Here is an 18915-nt window from a genome sequence, read left to right as displayed (position 1 = left end):
CCCACCAAACCGGACTGTCAAATTGAGTGGGTGAAGACGGGGGGTGCAATTTGAACCAATCTCTGATTTGTTTGAATGTCTTATTTGAAAGGGACGGCTTTTTTCCCGGTGGGCGGATTCCGCCAATGGGAGACAGCGAGTTAATTTCAGGACGGCCAATAGGAGCGCGACCATGGGAACCCACCCCCTCCTTTCGGGGGACTTTAAAAGTTGCCGCAAAAGTTTCGGAATTTCTTAAGGGTGGGTTCCTAAAGGGGGAGAGAGCGAGCGAGGAAAGGAGGGAGGGATCAAGGAAGGAGTGGGTGGACAGAGGAGGGCACCCGGCTCCCAGAACTTACCAGCGGGACAATCGCAATGAGTGAGGCGGAGAGTGGTTCCCCCAATGCAGTGGAAAAGAAAGTCCTCGGTATGAAATGTACAGAGCGAAAAGCTGCATCTGTCCCCTCCCTAACTCCCACCCTGCTGAATGGGAAAGATCATCATTCAATCCCGCATTGGAGGCTTGCCAACTGGCAATCTAAATATTTGTGGATCGAAAAATCGCATTTTACTTTAGCATACTATTTTTTTTAATGCACTTCAAAGATTTTTGAGGCATGCAGACTTTATAGTTTAGATGATTTGCCTTAAAGACATGTTAGTTTTCTTTCAATCCATCCTTTTAAATGGCTTTTTAAAATGCTGTATCTGTGTTTACAGCGTTTGAAGTCCTGGTTATTTCAGCGTGCCGGTGGCGCTGACTAAGATGAACTTTGATTTGTTGTTTAGCCCGTGGTATGCTCCCTCCCTCTCTCTGTAAAGGACACTTTACTCTCCTTCAAGGATCCGCCTGCTGGGGGAAAGTAGAGTTACCCCGAGTTTAAGTTTTGATTTCCTTGTAAAGGAGGCTGGGATGCATGACTATATTTTGAGATGTTTGTATTACCATCCGCCCTTACACTACTCGATCAGCTTCTTTCCCCCCCCCCCCCCCCCCCCCAAATCTTAATGATTAAACCTTAATTTCTCCCCTTTAAGTTACTCTCTCTGACGGCCGATGTGAGGAGGTATGTTGCATACGAACTAATTGCCACCCTTACTAGGTTATTGGTGCGTTAATGTCTGCAATTATCTTCAAAGGGTTAAACTATTTAGCTTCTAATCTCTGTCTGAAGGATTTGAACACAATTGATGTTGGTCCCAAATAGTTGTCCAATATCCATTGGTCTTCTCAGTTTGAGGAAAACTGGAATCTAATGCGGGAGCAATAACAGAATAACACTGGCAGTGGGCGAGGAGCCTGGACATTGTTTAGGACACTTCTGGGATACTGTCTCCCTGCTGTAGGAAAGATGCTGTGAAACTTGAAAGGTTCAGAAAAGATTAACAAGGATGTTGCCAGGGTTAGGGGGTTTGAGCTATAGGGATATACTAAATGGGCTGGGGCTGTTTCCCTGGAGCATCAGTAGTTTAGGGTGACTTCATATATCATTTTATGAATTGAGGGGCATGGATAGTCCAGAACTAGAGGGCATAGGTTTAGGGTAACAGGGGAAGATATAAGGGATTGAAGGGGCAACTTTTTCAGAGGGTGGTAGGTGTATGGAATGAGCTGCCAGGGGAAGTGGAGGAAGTTGATATAATTGCAGCATTTAAAAGGCATTTGGGTGGGTATATGAATAGGAAGGGTTTGGAGGGATATGGGCCAGGTGCTGGCAAACAAGATGAGATTAATTAAAGATATTTGGCTGACACTGACAAGTCAGACCTGCAAGGGTCTGTTTCCATGCTCCACAGCTGACTCTAATCGGTTAGTATTTCTGAATTGGTAAATGAATTCAAAGTACACCTCAATCAGGTTGCTTTTAACCTTCTGTTTAAAAGAAAACTATCTGAACTTGTAGAGTCAGATATACAGCACAGAAACAGACCCTTTGGTCCAACCCAATCTAGTCCCACCTGCCAGCACCCGGCCCATATCCCTCCAAACCCTTCCTACTCCTACCCATCCAAATGCCTCTTAAATATTGCGATTGTACCAGCCTCCACCACATCCTCTGGCAGCTCATTCCATACACATACCCCTCTGAAAATGTTGCCCTTTAGGTCTCTTATATTCCCTCCCCCCCCCCCCCCCCCCCCTCAGCCCTATGCCCTCTAGCTCTAGAACCCTCCACCCAACCCAGGGACAAGACTTTGTCTATTTAACCTATCCATGCCCCTCTATATCTAAAACATCCCAACCCAGGCAATGTTCTACTGTATCTCCTCTGCACTTCAGTGCAATCACATCCTTCCTAGAGTGTGGTGATAAAACACTATTCAGCATGTCTAATTAACCTGCAAGTGACAGACCTCCTTTAGATCCTTTTTGGGGGGGTGCATTTGTGAAATGAGCTTTTGGGGTCAAGATTTAGAAATAAGCCTGAATATTCCTTCAGGGATATTCCATGTAAATTACATTTTTTATCCTAACCTGCTCTCTCTTGCATGCCACAGCTAAGGGCGTTCTCGGTACGGTGAAGTGGTTTAATGTCCGAAATTGCTATGGATTCATCACAAGGTAACTTTTCTCCCATTAGTCCAAGGTTCTGTTGCCCATTCTGAGGCTGCTGGGGACAGGTTCTGTGTGGGAGAGGGAAGCAAAGAGTACAATAGGTGCAGTGAGAGACTCATTCTTGTGGAGAAAGGAGAACTTCACGGTAGGCATCCTTGCAAGAGGATTTGCAGTAAGGTTAAAATCAACTAGGCAAAAGTGAAGATTGCAGATGCTGGAAATCAGTTTAGATTAGAGCTGGAAAAGCACAGCAGATCAGACAGCACCCAAGGAGCATTTTACTCTCTCTCCTCCTTCTTCCCCCCCCCCCCACTGCTTCTTCCCCCCCCCCCACTGCTTCTTCCCCCCCCCCCACTGCTTCTTCCCCCCCCCACTGCTTCTTCCCCCCCCCCCCACTGCTTCTTCCCCCCCCCCCACTGCTTCTTCCCCCCCCCCCACTGCTTCTTCCCCCCCCCCCACTGCTTCTTCCCCCCCCCCCCCACTGCTTCTTCCTTCCCCCCCCCCCACTGCTTCTTCCCCCCCCCCACTGCTTCTTCCCCCCCCCCACTACTGCTCCTTCCCCCCCCCCACTGCTCCTTCCCCCCCCCCCCACTGCTCCTTCCCCCCCCCCCCCCCCACTGCTCCTTCCCCCCCCCCCCCCCACTGCTCCTTCCCACCCCCCCCCCCGTCAATCAGTGATTGAAGACTTCAATTGAGTCACCACTTTAACTGGGGGTGTGGGGGCCTTCGCTTATTTAACCTGCCTTGAGTCAAAACCTTGCAAGCTCTGGTAATGTTGGTATGTTCTGCAGTGTCACCACACCTGTTTTTATCTCCCATTTTATAACATCAATGTCTGGTACTTCAGAAGCTACAATAACACCTTTTTAAAATCAAGTTTGCACAGTTTTTGTTTGTGATGCAGTTTTGCCTGTTTAGGACCATTTAGTTGGCAGTTTACCTTGGGTTACCTACTATGATTAAATGATCTTAATATGTTAAGATATAAATTTAAGGTTAAAGTTCATCAATGTTCCTTCCTTGGACTCCCTACTGTGTTCCATGTCTTTCTGCACCCTGACTGGCCACCGCAGTTGAGTTCAGTCCTGTTCTATTTTCAGTCTATTCATTACCACTGTTGTGAACAAAATTGACTCGCAACCCAAAGTTAAATGTCCTTTTTTTTTAAAAAAGGACCCCCTGCCCCTCCCCAAAAGACTTCATCATGTTACCTTGACTGGCCCTGTCTGGTGCTGCCTTTTTGAATGAAATGCTGTTCCAAAGATCCTGTGGCTGACCCTTTGCTTGGATGGCTAAATTGAACCTGCTATTCTTGAAATTGGGTTTACATTTTTTACTTGGTATAAGATTTGATGGGCTGCAAGGCCTTGGTCCAGTGCAATTTCAAATGCAATATTGCTGGGAAAAGGTGGGAGAATGATCATCTGTTTGCTACCATTCAGTTGGGCTGAAGCAGCTGTTTTCTGCTGTCCTAAGCTATGATATGGCTTGTTTTAAAGAACAGGATCACTGGTTTATTGAGCCAACTAATAACTGATCAACACTTTTAATTGACAATGGGTTTGGTCTTGATTTGTGGGATTTCTGTGCAGAGCATCTGGCATACTTAGTGTCTGTAAATAGTCATTTGGTTGAGGTCCCGATGTTGAAGATGCCATTACAAAAATCCATGTTTAGATGCTCACTATTTACTTTCCTTCCCACCATCCCCCTCCTCCCCCCTCCCCAATCTAGGCACGACACACAACAGGATGTATTTGTTCATCAGGTATGTTTCAAAATGAACTCTCCATTTACCTTCTTGAAAAGGAGATTACTTGGTAGCCTGGATAAGGGGTTGAGCACTGTTTTCTAAGCCTTTCAATTAAGACTTTACTGGTGGAAAGCAAACTTTGAAATGCTTCCTGACGTATTGTTTAGTGTGGGGATACAGTTAGATTGAATCGTGCAAATTGTTCAGGTTAGTGTTGATCCTATCCTGTACCTGTGCTGAGTGTTTGGTGAACTTGGACTTTGAAGCACTTAAGTATTTAATTTTTAACTAACCATTTTCTGGTTGTGGTTTTCGTGCCATTCTGCACTTTCATTTGCTCCAAGTATTTTGACTGTTTGCTTTTCTCTCTTGGGAAAGTGACTGCCATTCCTACTGATTCCCCACCCAAATATGGCTCACTTAAACAAATCCAGGAAAGGAATTAAGCACTTCAGGATTTGGTGGTCTGCTTCCAATGAAGCCCTAGGTAAACACTTTGTAACAAAAGCAGAAAATGTTGGAGAATCTTCAGAGGAGAGCTGGCAGTATCTGTGCAGGGAATGTACAGTTAGTATTCTGGGTCCAGTGGGTTCCACTCAGAACGTTCTGAAGGATCACTGACATAGAACACAACAGTACAGAACAGCAATGTGCCCCTTGGCCCACTGATGTCAAAAGTGACTAAGTTAAACTAATCCTCTCTGTCTGCCCTTAGACCATATCTCTCCATTCCTTATATATCCAATAGCCCATTAAGCATGTCGATCATATCTGCGTTCACTACCATCCTGGAAATATGTTGTAGACTCTTAACACTGTAGTTTAAAAAACTTTGCTGTTCGCATCTCCTTCAAACTCTTGCTTACCCCCACCAAAAAACTTAGATGCACACCCCCTTGCATTACAACTCGAGTGGGGGTTAAGGATTCTGACTATCAATGCTAGCTATGCATTTTGACTTCTATTAAGTCTCACCTCAGTCTCTGCTGTTCTAGTGCAAACAACCCTAGTTTGTCCAGCCTCCCTTTTCACTCATACCATCTAATCCAAGCAGCATCCTGGTAAATTACTTCTGCATTCGCTTCAAAGCCTTCACATCCTTCCCATAATAGTCAGTCATAGTGTCCTAGATATACAGCATGGAAACAGACCCAATGGTCCAACCCATGCTGACCAGATATCCCAACCTAATCTAGTTCCACCTGGCCCATATCCCTCCAAATGCTTCCTATTCATATACTCATCCAAATGCCTTGTAAATGTTGCAATTGTACCAGTCTCCAACACTTCCTCTGGCAGTATATTCCATACAAGCAACACCCTCTGTGGAAAAAGTTGCCCCTAGTTCTCTTTTTATATCTTCCCTTCTCACCCTGAACCTACATCCTCTAGTTCTGGACTCCCTGACCCCAGGGAAAAGATTTTGTCTATTTACCCTATCCATGTCCCTCATACTTTTGTAAACCTCTATAAGGTCACCCCTCAGCCTCTGCTCCAGGGAAAACAGCCCACCCTGTTCAGCCTCTCCCTATTGCTCAAATTCTCCAACCCTGGCAACCTCCTTGTAAATCTTTTTTGAACCCTTTCAAGTTTCAAAACACCTTTCTGATAGGAGACCAGAATTGCACGCAATATTCCAACAGTGGCCTAACCAATGTCCTGTAAAGTCGCAACATGACCTACCATCTCCTGTACTCTTTACTCTGACCAATAAAGGAAAACATATCAAACGCCAGTTTCACTATCCTATTTACCTGTGACTCCACTTTCAAGGAGCTATGAGCCTCTTTGTTCAGCAACACTCCCTAGGACCTTACCGTGAAGTGTATAAGTTTTAAGATTTGCTTTCCCAAATTGTAACACCTCTCACTTATCTGAATTAAACTCTATCTGCCACTTCTCAGCCTATTGGCCCATCTGGTCAAGATCCTGTTTTAATCTGAGGTAACCCTCTTCGCTGTCCACTACAGCTCCAATTTTAGTGTCATCTGCAAACTTGCTAAGTATACTTGTGCTTGCATCCAAATCGTTTATGTAAATGACAATGTGGCAACCAGAATTGAATGCAATACTGTGTGGCCTAACCAAAGTTTTTTAAAAGCTGCCCTCCTGCCCACCCCGAACAGAAAAACATCAGCTAGTCCTGCAGGACCACCAGTGGCTGGAGGATACAAAGATCTTGGTCAGGGTTCTCAATCTCTTGCCCCTCTAACTTGGAGTAAATACAATCAGGTCCTAGGGACTTGTCTACCTAATTTTCTTGGAGACAAACGCTTTTTTTCTTTAACTTAATACCCTGGCATATTGCCATTCTCCACACACCTCTCACTATCCTCCTATCCTTCTCCAGGTGAATGTTGACAAAGTAATCGTTTATGATCTTACCCATTTCCACTGCCTCCAAAAACAAGTTCCCTCCTTTATCCTTGTGGTCCTACCCTCATCCTGTTTATCCTTTAATAAATGTATAGAATGTCTTATTCTTTAGCTCTACTTGCCCAAATCATTTCATGGAGAAAGTGAGGACTGCAGATGCTGGAGTTCAGAGCTGAAAAATGTTGCTGGAAAAGCGCAGCAGGTCAGGCAGCATCCAAGGAGCAGGAGAATCGACATTTTGGGCATAAGTCCTTCAGGAATTCCTGAAGGGCTTATGCCCAAACCGTTGATTCTCCTGCTCTTTTGCTGCTTGACCTGTGCTTTTCCAGCAACATGAATCATTTCATTTCTCCCCCCGCCCCCCCACCCCCATTGCTCTCCTAATTCCCTGCCTGAATTCTTTCCTGTTTTCTTTATATTCCTCAAGGGCCCTCTGATTTTCACTTCCTAAACATTTCATATCTGCTTTTTTCCTTTTGACTAAATTCCATTTCCCTTTACTGTCACCCTTGTCCTTCATCCTTACTAGAACCTGCCAGTCCTGAATTGACTAGCAGGCCTTTAAACAATTCCCACACTGCAAATGTAGATTTGCCTGAAAACAGCTACTTGCAGTTAATTCTTGTTCCTTCCCAAAACTGCATATTTTGCCCTCCATTTACTACTTTCTTTAAAGGTCTGATCTACTTAGTGATGTAAAACTTGAGATGTGATCACTTTTTTCCAAACTACTGTCTCACTGAAAGGTCAGTCACCAGGCCAGGCTATTAGCCATACAAGTCCTGAATGGCCCCTCCTAATTGAACTAACCACATACTGTTCTAAAAATATATTGTTTGGATACACCTAAACCCTGTCCAAGCCTTTGCTCTAACGGAGTCCCAGTCAATATTGGGGAAGTTGGTCACCCAATACGACGTTATTGTTGCATCTTCCTGACATTTGTTCCTGTCTTGGTAGCAATTGGGGGACCTATACTATCATCCCACCAGTGACTGCACCCTTATTTTTGAGTTCTACTCATGGATGAGTGGATGAGCCTCAATATTATCCTGAGTGCTGATGACATTTTCCCTGATTAGTAATGCAGCAACTCCATCTTTGACCTCTTCCTTTATCTTGTCTAAAACCATGTAACCTTGGAATATTAAGCAGCTGGTCTTGTCCCTCTCATCCCAGTCTCTGTAATGGCCATAACATTAGAGTCTGGACCAGTGTGTGGGACTAAGCTCATCTATCTTACCCACAATATTCCTTGTATTGAAATAAACATACTTCAGCCCGTGTTCATTTACCTGTCTCTGCCTGTTTTTCCTCTCTGACTAACTGATCCTTCCCCTCAATCTCTCTACTTGTTGACCTGCTGCCCTGGTTCTTAATCTCCTGCCACTGCAGTTTAAACCCTCCAAAGTGACACTAGTGAACCTCCCTGTGAGGATATTGGTTTCCCTCCAAGTTAGGTGCAACCCATCCCTCCTGTACAGATCACCCTTGACCCAGAAGAGGTCCCAGTGATCCAAGAACCTTAAACCCTGTCTCCTTATCAGCTCCTCAGCCATGCCTTACTTGCATGTGGCATTGAGAATAACTAGATTACTAAAGTCCTGCTTCTCCATCTCTTTCCAAACTCCCTGCACTCAAGCCACAGGACTTCATCCCATTTTGTTAGAATAGAATTCCTACAGTGTGGAAACAGGCCATTTGGCCCAACGTGTCCACACCTGATCCTTTGAAGACTAAGACCCATTCCCCTATCCTATTCTGCATTTAGCTCCTGACTAATGTACCTAACCTACATATCCCTGAACTTCTACCTAATTAGTGGTACCAATGTGTACCTCTGGCTGCTTGCCCTCCCCCTTCAAGAATTTGATGCAACTGCTCACATGTCTTTGACTCTGGCACCAGTGAGGCAACACTGCCCCTAACTAGTGAGTCTCTATCACTATATATATTTGGTTGAACTTTGCTGATAGTTATGTGAAAGGCTTCCTGCCCAACAACAACCAAACAGTATACCTGCGAGAGGGGAGTAGCCAGAGGAGGCTCTTGCACTACGAGCACGTCTCTCCTGGTAGTCGCCCACCTACCTGACTGAACCTATAATCTCTACATAACTGGTGTGTATCACAGTTTTTTACCTTCTCTTCCTTCACTCTTTCTCTTGCTCTCTTCCTTTTCCTACCATCCCCCCCCCCCCACCCATGCCCACCATATACTCCTCAGTGTGTCCAACTGAACCATGCAGTCTGAGGAGCTGTAGCCAGTCACACTTCCTGCAGATGTGGTCATCAGGGACATAAGACTGCTTTGTGATCACCCACTCTCCTCACGAGAACACTACTGCCCTAGTAGCTATCTCCACCCCTATAGTATGTTAAGCATCTTATCTGTCTTTGCTTGCCTTCCTCTCGCTCAATCCTGATTATCACTAAGCCTGCGCTTATACCAACCGGCAGCATGAATCTCTTGAAATAAAAGCCAGCCACTTTGCCTTTCCTATTCCTAAATGTCATCCTCATCCCTTGCTAGCCACAACATGGCAACATTACGATCACTTTCCTCATGCAAGTCAAGACAATTGCAAGTAATGTGACACCAACACTGATCCCTGTGGCACTTAGTTGCAAATTGCCATGCTGAAAACACCCCTTTGCTCAATTGTCTTAGCTGCTTCCAACATCCTGAACTCTTGAGTAGACTAATGTGGTATCTTATTTTTTTTCAGAAGGAATTTAATAAAATTAATGTTCAGGGCAGACGAGGATGGGGTTAAATGATGGTTCCTGAGGTCAAATAGCTTGGTGTATTGCTTACTGGACTATTACTTCACTTCCTGAAGAACCTTTTGTGCAGTGTGGCCTGCCCCAGTGCTCTGTAGTTGGCACCTCATCCATGAATCCACTAGTAACAAGTGCACCTGTCTGATGTTATGCATAATCCTGTTCACCTGTCTTTCCCCTGAGCCCATAAGGTGCCAGTCATGGTGGCAACTAGGTTTTAAGGAGGAAGCGAGGACTGCAGATGAAATCCGTGTCAGTGTGGTGTTGGAAAAGCACAGCAGATCAAGTTGCATCTGAAGCAGGAGAGTTGATGTTTCAGGCAAAAGTCTTTCACCAGGCAAGGCTTTTTCCCAAAATGTTGACTCCTGCTCCTCTGCTGCCTGACCTTTGCTTTTCCAGCACCACACTCTGACCTGTTTTAAATGGGCATGCACACTCAAATTGCTCTGATCTTGTCCTGTTGTTGCCAACTTGCACTGGTCTTAAAAATCTCCTCATTTGATTCTGGCCTTGTGCTGTCCATGTGTAATCTTTCTACTGTGGGTAGCTGTCTTGAGCTGCCTCCAGAGTTTGCTCAACATGTCAACCTCTCCTCAAAGACCCTCCTTGAAACCTACCTGACTAAGCTTCTGATTACCTTCTGTAATGTTTTGACTTAGCTTGGGGTCAAATTTTGGTCTGGGAGTAAGTAAGGATGGCAGATGTTTCACCTGATCTCCAACATGTACTAAAAAGTACAGCAGGTCAGGTGTATTTGGAGCAGGAGAATTGACATTTCGGACAGAAGCCATTCATCAGGGATTTGGTCTGACTATCACTGCTGTAGTGATATCCAATGAAAGCTGCTAGGTAAATATAGGTGGTTGCTGTACTCATGTCACTTGCACTGCAAACCTGCCACTATCTACTTGTATACCTGTCATGGAGGTTTGCCTCGGTCAGTCACCTGCATTCCTAAACTGGGTGCCACGTTGCTCTCTTCTGGAGAGTTTTGTGCAATGCTGTTCATTTACACTCCTAACTCTGGTATCCCCTTTCCCTGACCCTGGGAAGACTGCCATCACCAGAAACAATCCTCGCAAGTACTTACGAAGTGTTGGGAATGGAGAGATTGTGGAGTTTGATGTCGTCGAGGGAGCAAAGGCAGAGGTATGTTCCAATTTCCTAATGCATTTGGGTGGTGCACAGGTCCCTGGCTGACCCACTTCCTGTGGCACTCCACCCCAACACCTGTCCATATTTTTAATCAGTTTTACCTCTGGCTGGCTGTTCAACTCCAGGGGAGGGGTTTGGCATCATGCTAAGCAGAAGTACTGTCTGTCACTGGGCCCAAGGCAAAAGGGCACTAAACTCCAAACTCCCCCCTTCCTAATGTCCTTAGGGTTGATGTTTGTTTCCTTCAGTAAAATGGTTGTTGTAAAACAAATCATGGCAAGTGTGCACTGGCTCATTGAGCCTACTCTACTTTAAGATGATCTGCTATGTTTATATTCAATCTAATGCCATACTTGTGCTCTCTTCCCATATCCTTTGGCACACTTTAGATTTCTAGCAACATTTCTTCAAATTGACACCAGGTTGTAGTTCGAGTAAAAAGTGAGGTCTGCAGATGCTGGAGATCAGAGCTGAAAATGTGTTGCTGGTTAAAGCACAGCAGGTTAGGCAGCATCCAAGGAACAGGAAATTCGACGTTTCGGGCCAGAGCCCTTCATCAGGAAGGGCTCTGGCCCGAAACGTCGAATTTCCTGTTCCTTGGATGCTGCCTAACCTGCTGTGCTTTAACCAGCAACACACTTTCAGACCAGGTTGTAGTTCAACGGGAACAGTGCTTTCAAATAAAGTTGATGACCAAATAAACATGTTGAACTTTTAACCTATGATGTGAGTTCTAACTTTCTCACATTGGCATTGCCACATTCTTATGGTAGAGGTTTTCATAGATCCATCAGGGTTAAGAAATTGTTCCCTTTTTTTGCCTGAAATTTATTGCCCTGAATCCAGAGTGTCCCTTGTTCTGAACTGTCTGGCCAAGAGGAATATTACTGCTTCCAGTCTGTGCAGCCTTGTGGGAATTGTTTCAATGAGATCTTTCTAAACTCTAGAGGCTCAGCCAACCCAATCTCCTGTTAGTTTAGGCATCAATCTTGTGAATATTTTGCTCTAATCTTCCTGGGTGAGGAGACAACTACACAGTATTCCCAGGTGTGGTCTCACCAAGGCCCTTGATACAAACCCTCTTACTTGAAGGCCAACAGTGTCTTGCTGACTGAAAGCAAGGATGCAAATGCAGCATACAATGGTTAGTGTAGAAGGACATTCAAGTTTCCAACTAAAATGAGCAACTTCACAATTATCCATGCCATACTGCATCTACCATGTTTCCAATAATGCTCAATCCATTGTCGCCAATCCCACATTACTGATTTTGTATTATCTGATCAAAATATACCACATCCACTGGTATTCCATCTACTCTAACAACTGTAGAGTTGATGTAATAAACATGTCCCTTTAAGTACATGTTGACTTTGTGTAATATTGGTACTTTACAGATGTCCTGTTATCACATCCTTAAGACAACTCACCATTTTTCTTATTAATTCTAGGTCATAATGATCTGTAATTCCTGTGCTATTCTGTTGCACTTGCTGCCCTCATTGTACTGGGCTGTTCCAAGCTCAATGTGGAAGATGTTGACAAATGCCTCCATGTTTCTATGGCTACCTCCTTTAGTATCTTGGAATGTAGATTGAGGCTCGATTAGGTTTCAGAATCAGTCCTATTAGTTTCTCCACTTCTGGAATTCATGCATTATTTCTTCCCAAAGATCCTTCCTTCTAGAGTGTTTTGACACTTGCGTAGCTTCTTGGTAGAATTGCTCTATGATTTTTAATTCTTAATACTCCTGTTTCTAAGAGACTAATTTTTTTTTTCTAGCTGTGTTGGGTCGCTGAGGCCCAACCACTGATCCTGCAGTACTCCACTGGTCATTGCCTCTTATTTGGTTAAGACTTTTGTTCAAACTGTCTGCTGCTTGTCATCCAGTTCTCTATTCATGCCAGTACACTTTTTTAAATCCCATGGATTTTAATTTTGTTAGTCTTTGTGGGACCTTGTCAAAAGCCTTCCCAAATCCAAGCAAACCACATCCATTGGCTTCCCCTTTGCTAGTTGCAATGCAAATTTTTGGAAGACTAAGTAAGCAGAAATTTTATCAGTTGACCCTGTTGGATCTTGGCTCAACTAGCTTTTAATGGACTGTAGTATATCTTGGACAGGGAATTACACTGAGCTGTTCTCCTCTCTGCCTGTTTAAATAGTGGGGCTACTTTAACAACCCTCCAAACAATAGAGACTGTTTCAGGCTATAGAATCTTGGGAGGTGACCACCAATGATATCCAGTATTTCTCAGGCCACTTAGTTATTTTGGGATGTAGATAATCAGGCCTTGAGGTTTAATCTGGAGAAGGATATTAGTGGAATGATTCCTGGCTTGATGGGATGAAGGGAGACTGGATTGGTTAGAATTACATCCACTGGAGTTTATCCATTTTCTTGACCATTTCCCTGTTTCTCTTTTAGTTCTGTCCTCTCACTAGACACTGTTCACCAACAATTTGGGAGATTTCTTCCTGTTTTGAAGACATAAACAAAGTATAAATTTGATTTGGTTTGCCATCTTTATTCCTCATTGTAACTTTCTCTGACTAAGAGGCCTATATTTGACTTCACCAACCTTTTTTCTCAGTATGTGAAGAGAAATATTTAGCAACTTATGTTCCATACATTCTTGCTTTAGTACCCTTTGGCAGAGAAATTGTGGATAGATAAGGTTTTCCACTTTGGAAATGCAGACAAGTCAAATATCTGGTGATAGTCAGATGTACAGCATGGAAACAGACCCTTCAGTCCAATAGAACAGTCCAACCCATCCATGCCGACCAGATATCCGAACACAAACTAGTCCCACCTTCCAGCACCCGGCCCATATCCCTCCAAACCCTTCCTATTCATATACCTATCCAAATGCCTCTTAAATGTTGTAATTGTACCAACCTCCTCCACATCCTCTGGCAGCTCATTCCATACATGTACCACCCTCTGCAGAAAAAGTTGCCTCTTGGATCTCTTTTATATCTTTCCCCTCTCATGTCCTCTAGTTCTGGACTCCCTGACCCCAGGGAAAAGACTTTGTCTATTTATCTCTTCTGAACCCTTTCAAGTTTCACAACATCTTTCCTACAGGAAGGAGACCAGAATTGCACGCAATATTCCAACAGTGCCCTAACCAATGTCCTGTACAGCCGCAACATGACCTCCCAACCCCTGTACACCATACTCTGACCAATAAAGGAAAGCATACCAAACACCTTCACTATTCTATCTACCTGCGACCCCACTTTCAAGGAGCTGTGAACCTGCACTCCAAGGTCTTTGTTTAGAAACACTCCTTAGGACCTTACCATTAAGTGTATATGTCCTGCTAAGATTTGCTCTCCCAAAACGCAGCACCTTGCATTTATCTGAATTAAACTCCATCTGCCACTTCTCAGCCCATTGGCCCATCTGGTCCAGATCCTATTGTAATCTGAAGTAACTCTCTTCGCTATCCACTACACCTCCAATTTTGGTGTCATCTGCAAATTTACTAACTGCACCTCTTATGCTCACATCCAAATCATTTATGTAAAAGTAGAGGACCCAGCACCGATCCTTGTGGCACTCCACTAGATTGGGAAAGGGCAATACAACACTACCTTGTACTCCAGTTGCTGGAAATAAGCAAGTTAAGAAGGAAAATAGTACATTGGCCTTCATAGTGAGAAGATCAGTATAGAGCAGGGATGCCTTGCAATTGTATAAGGCCTTGGTGTAACCACACCTGAACTACTGCAGTTTTGTTATCCTTATAGAAAGGATATTACTAGAATGATTCCTTGATGGTGGGAAGAAGGGAGACTTAGTGCACTGTCAGCCAGAAATTTCAGCTCCCTTAAAAGTATAGTACATGCCTACAACTTCGTAACACAGGACCAGATAAGTCAAAGGTTCCTAGTGACTGGAGAATCCAAAACTAGGATCTGGTTAAGGATAACAGGGTAGGCCATTTAGATTGATCACAAGGAATCTCCCTCTTCCCAAGCTATTGCGCCTGTGGAATTCTCTGGCACTGGTTGAAGCCAAAATAATTATTTTGAAAGGAGTTAGTATTAGGGCTGAATGATCTTTCTCTATAGGGATAAAGCAAGAATGGGGAACTGAGTTGAATTGTGGAATCTCTAGTGTGGAAGCAGGCCATTTGGCCCATCAAGTACACTGATCCCCTCAACAGCCTCCTATCCAGATCCCCTTCCCCTCTGCCTCCACCTTATCCCTGTGACCCTGAAGTTCTCACAGCTAAATCCCTTTGCCTGCACATCCTTGGATACTATGGGCAATTTAGCATGGCTAATCTACCTAACCTGCACACCTTTAGACAATGGGAGCAAACTGTGCAGCTGGATGAAACCTACACAGACATAGGAAGAACATGCAAACTCTACAGATGGTTGCCCAAGGTAGAATTCAAACTGGGTCCCTGTGCTGAGACAGCAGTGCTAACAGCTGAGCTACTGTGTTGCCAATGATCAGCCATGATGCTTGTGGCATAGTAAGCTTGAAAGCCTACTCCTGTTTTGTCTTTGCATGCTTGTAGAAGCTCTAGGTCTCTGTTCCTGAAGTTCACACACTTGGCCTATTTTCTCCACCTTGATCAACCTGGTGTTTGTCTATAGGGCCTTAAATCTTTTTAAAGACATTGCAGATGTGAGGCACAGGCCGACTAAGCTGGCTTGGGGTAAACACATTAAAAGGCTTCACATAAACCTGGACCACTTTTTCAAGTGCACGGATTACACCAACGAAACATTAATCCCTTAAGGTGCAAAAGATCTTGGTCAGTCAAATAACTGACAAAGCAAGTTGAATACGGTACACTATCAACCTTTTCAGTGAGTAGTTAGGATTGGTATTGTGCTGGTAATGAGAAGGCTTGGCCAATTGAAGGAAGAATGTGGAGGGGGAGGAGGTTGCTCTTGCAGAGTGCAGTAACAGCAATGACATACCTCAGAGGGCCATTCAGCCAAAGTATTGAGATTGTGATTCAACTTTATAATGGATATGACCTGATTTCCACCTTCTCTCTGCTGTTTCTACTACAGACTGTTGAGGCTGCAAATGTGACTGGCCCAGGAGGTGTTCCAGTCAAAGGGAGTCCCTATGCCCCAAACCGTCGCCGGTTCCGCAGAGGCTTTGTCAGACGCCAGGCTCGTGTGGCTCCGGCAAGTGACCAAAGATTTTCCAACAAGCCATTTATGATACATCTGTACCTTTAACCACGTGGTGGGAGAAAGTTACCAATCCTTCAAACTGCACCCTCCCCTCCATCCCTGGGGATGGATAAAGTGGCACCTTGCTAACAGTTCCCACACAAGAATGAATCTGGGTGACTTACCCAAGTCGCATGAGTGGATCAAGGGGAGATTTGCTTGTCAGAATATTACATTGTGATGCTGGTGATTGTGAGCACAAGGTGAAGTCTGGTACTACATGGCATCAAGTGACCCAGGGCAGAATAGGCTAGGTGGTGGTTGTGCTCAGATTGTTTAATGTTCAACTGGATTTGGAGTGGCTACAATAATGCTCTTGGTTAGGAAGGCCACTTTTTTTCTGGTCCTAATAGCAGAATGCGTGTCAGTGGGAGTTTAGCTGTTGCATAAAATTTCCATCACAAGCAAGCTTTGTCCCAATTGGTGTGCTCTGCTTTCTGCTAGACCAAAGCTGCCCCTCATCTGCTCCTTACCCTGTCAACCTTCAGTTTTCTCCCTAGTGTTTATTCAACTTCCCAATATAGAAAAATACAGCGCAGTACAGGCCCTTTGGCCCTCGATGTTGCGCCGATCCAAGCCCACCTAACCTACACTAGCCCACTATCCTCTGTCTATCCAATGCCCGTTTAAATGCCCATAAAGAGGGAGAGTCCACCACTGCTACTGGCAGGGCATTCCATGAACTCACGACTCGCTGAGTAAAGAATCCATCCCTAACATCTGTCCTCTCCCTACTACCCCTTAGTTTCAAGCTATGCCCCCTCGTAATAGCTGACTCCATACGTGGAAAAAGGTTCTCATGGTCAACCCTATCTAAACCCCTAATCATCTTGTACACCTCTATCAAGTCACCCCTAAACCTTCTTTTCTCCAATGAAAACAGCCACAAGTGCCTCAGCCTTTCCTCATATGATCTTCCTACCATACCAGGCAACATCCTGGTAAACCTCCTCTGCACCCGTTCCAGTGCCTCCACATCCTTCCTATAGTATGGCAACCAAAACTGCACAATACTCCAGATGCGGCCGCACCAGAGTCTTATACAACTGCAACATGACCTCAGGACTCCAGAACTCCATTCCTCTACCAATAAAAGCCAGTACGCCATATGCCTCCTTCACAGCACTATTTACCTGGGTGGCAACTTTCAGAGATCTGTGTACATGGACACCAAGATTCCTCTGCTCATCCACACTACCAAGTAGCCTACCATTAGCCCAGTACTCCATCTTGTTACTCTTACCAAAAAGTGAATCACTTCACACTTGGCGACATTGAACTCCATTTGCCACTTTTCTGCCCAGCTCTGCAGTTTATCTATATCCTGCTGTAACCTGCCACATCCTTCCTCACTGTCAACAACTCCACTGACTTTCGTATCATCCGCAAACTTGCTCACCCAACCTTCTAGCCCCTCCTCCAGGTCATTTATAAAAATGATAAACAGCAATGGTCCCAAAACAGATCCTTGCGGAACACCGCTAGTAACTGCACTCCAAGATGAACCTTTTACCATCTACTACTGTCTTCCAGCCAGCCAATTCCAAATCCAAACCTCCAGCTCGCCTTCAATGCCATACCTCTGTATTTTTTGCAGTTGCCTACCATGGGGAACCTTATCAAATGGCTTACTAAAATCCATATACACCACATCTACTGCTTTACCCTTGTCCACCTCCTTAGTCACCTACTCAAAGAATTCAATAAGGTTTGTGAGGCACGACCTGCCCTTCACAAAACCATGCTGACTATCCTTGATCACATTATTCCTATCCAGATGTTCATAACTCCTCTCCCTTACAATTCTCTCTTAGACTTTGCCCACAACAGAAGTGAGACTCACCGGCCTATAGTTACTAGGGTTATCCCTACTCCCCTTGAACAAGGGAACCACACTTGCTATCCTCCAGTCTTCTGGCACTCTTCCTGTAGACAACGATAAAATCAATTAATCATAAACAAAAAAATTGTTTACTATTTTCCCCTCCCACTATATTCCACATTTTCTTCACTCAGGAATTTCCTATAGGATTTGTAGGGACTCTGATGCCAGGCCTCCAACTGCAAACCGTGCACCTGTCTATCTTATCAGATCACCCAATAGATTTTAGTGCATCAACCACTAGTGGAAAATGGGTTTGTGAAGCACATTAGTTTTGTCTATGAAATCTGATTAACTCTGGTTGTCTCCTGCAGTGTCAAATAACAAAATTGCTTTCCTTTTCAGGGTGATGAGGTCTCCATGAGCCAAATAGCCAGTGTCACTCTGATCAGGTCCACCTCCCCCTCAGCTGAAGATGCCCAGTCTGCTTGGTCATAATTGTAGAGTGGTACAGCATGGAAACAGACCCTTTGGTCCAACCAGTCCATGCTGAACATAATCCCAAACTAATCTAATCCCATCTGTTGCTTCTGGCCCATGTGCCTCCAAATCTTCCCTATTCATCTGCTGTGTTAGAACTGCTTGGTTGACTAAATTCTTTGTATATCATGACAATGCCCTGGTAAACTTTTTTCCCTTTTGGAAGGTGAATTGAGTGGAACTTGGGGATAGTTGTGATTGTGTTCCAGCATGTATTCTGGGATTTGTGGGAAAAGTTGGCAAGATTAGAAGTGAGGTCCTAAACCAGCATGGAGGTCTGTCCTATTTCTCTGGTATTGCTTCTATTTATCAACTCAATTTGACTACAACTATCTAACTCTACCCTGTACCTGCCTTGGGAGGACAATAGAGGGGACTTCCTACTGTTTTTTCCCTTTTGACAGTTCACTTTTTGTTTTTTCTTCACAGGGCAGCCAGTCAATAACACGTGAGCCAGCAGAAACTTCTGGTGAGAAGGAGGGTACAGTGGAGGCTATTAATGGGCAACAACAGCCCCTTGACCAACGTCCACGTCCCCCACTTCCCTATTTCAATCGAAATCGGTTTCGGCGGCGTCCTAGGCCCCAGGCCTCTCCCCAAGATGGAGAGGGACAGCCAGCTGGAGTGAGTGACTGTGTTTTAGTTCCTGATTTTCTTTTAGAATTCTTGCTGTCAGGCTAAGAAATCTGCCTTTCTTAAAAGGCAATGTTGGCCCTGTCATTCAGAAGCCTGACCA

General features: G+C 44.6%; 1 protein-coding gene across 1 annotated transcript; it reads left to right on the top strand.

Moving 5' to 3' along the window:
* Window positions 1-321: 321 nt before the first annotated feature.
* LOC132835318 (Y-box-binding protein 2-A-like) lies at window positions 322-18137 on the top strand. The gene is made up of 6 exons (XM_060854764.1): window positions 322-406; window positions 2479-2542; window positions 4271-4304; window positions 10502-10591; window positions 15650-15769; window positions 18045-18137. Exons 1-6 carry the CDS (start codon window positions 355-357, stop codon window positions 18135-18137), a joined length of 453 nt encoding a protein of 150 aa, XP_060710747.1. The 5' UTR covers window positions 322-354.
* Window positions 18138-18915: the final 778 nt, after the last annotated feature.

This window comes from Hemiscyllium ocellatum, chromosome 44, assembly GCF_020745735.1.
Source record: "Hemiscyllium ocellatum isolate sHemOce1 chromosome 44, sHemOce1.pat.X.cur, whole genome shotgun sequence".
NCBI classification, from domain to species: Eukaryota; Metazoa; Chordata; class Chondrichthyes; order Orectolobiformes; family Hemiscylliidae; genus Hemiscyllium; species Hemiscyllium ocellatum.
The sequence above is the reverse complement of the archived record's forward strand: the minus strand, read 5'-3'. Positions and strand labels throughout refer to the sequence as shown.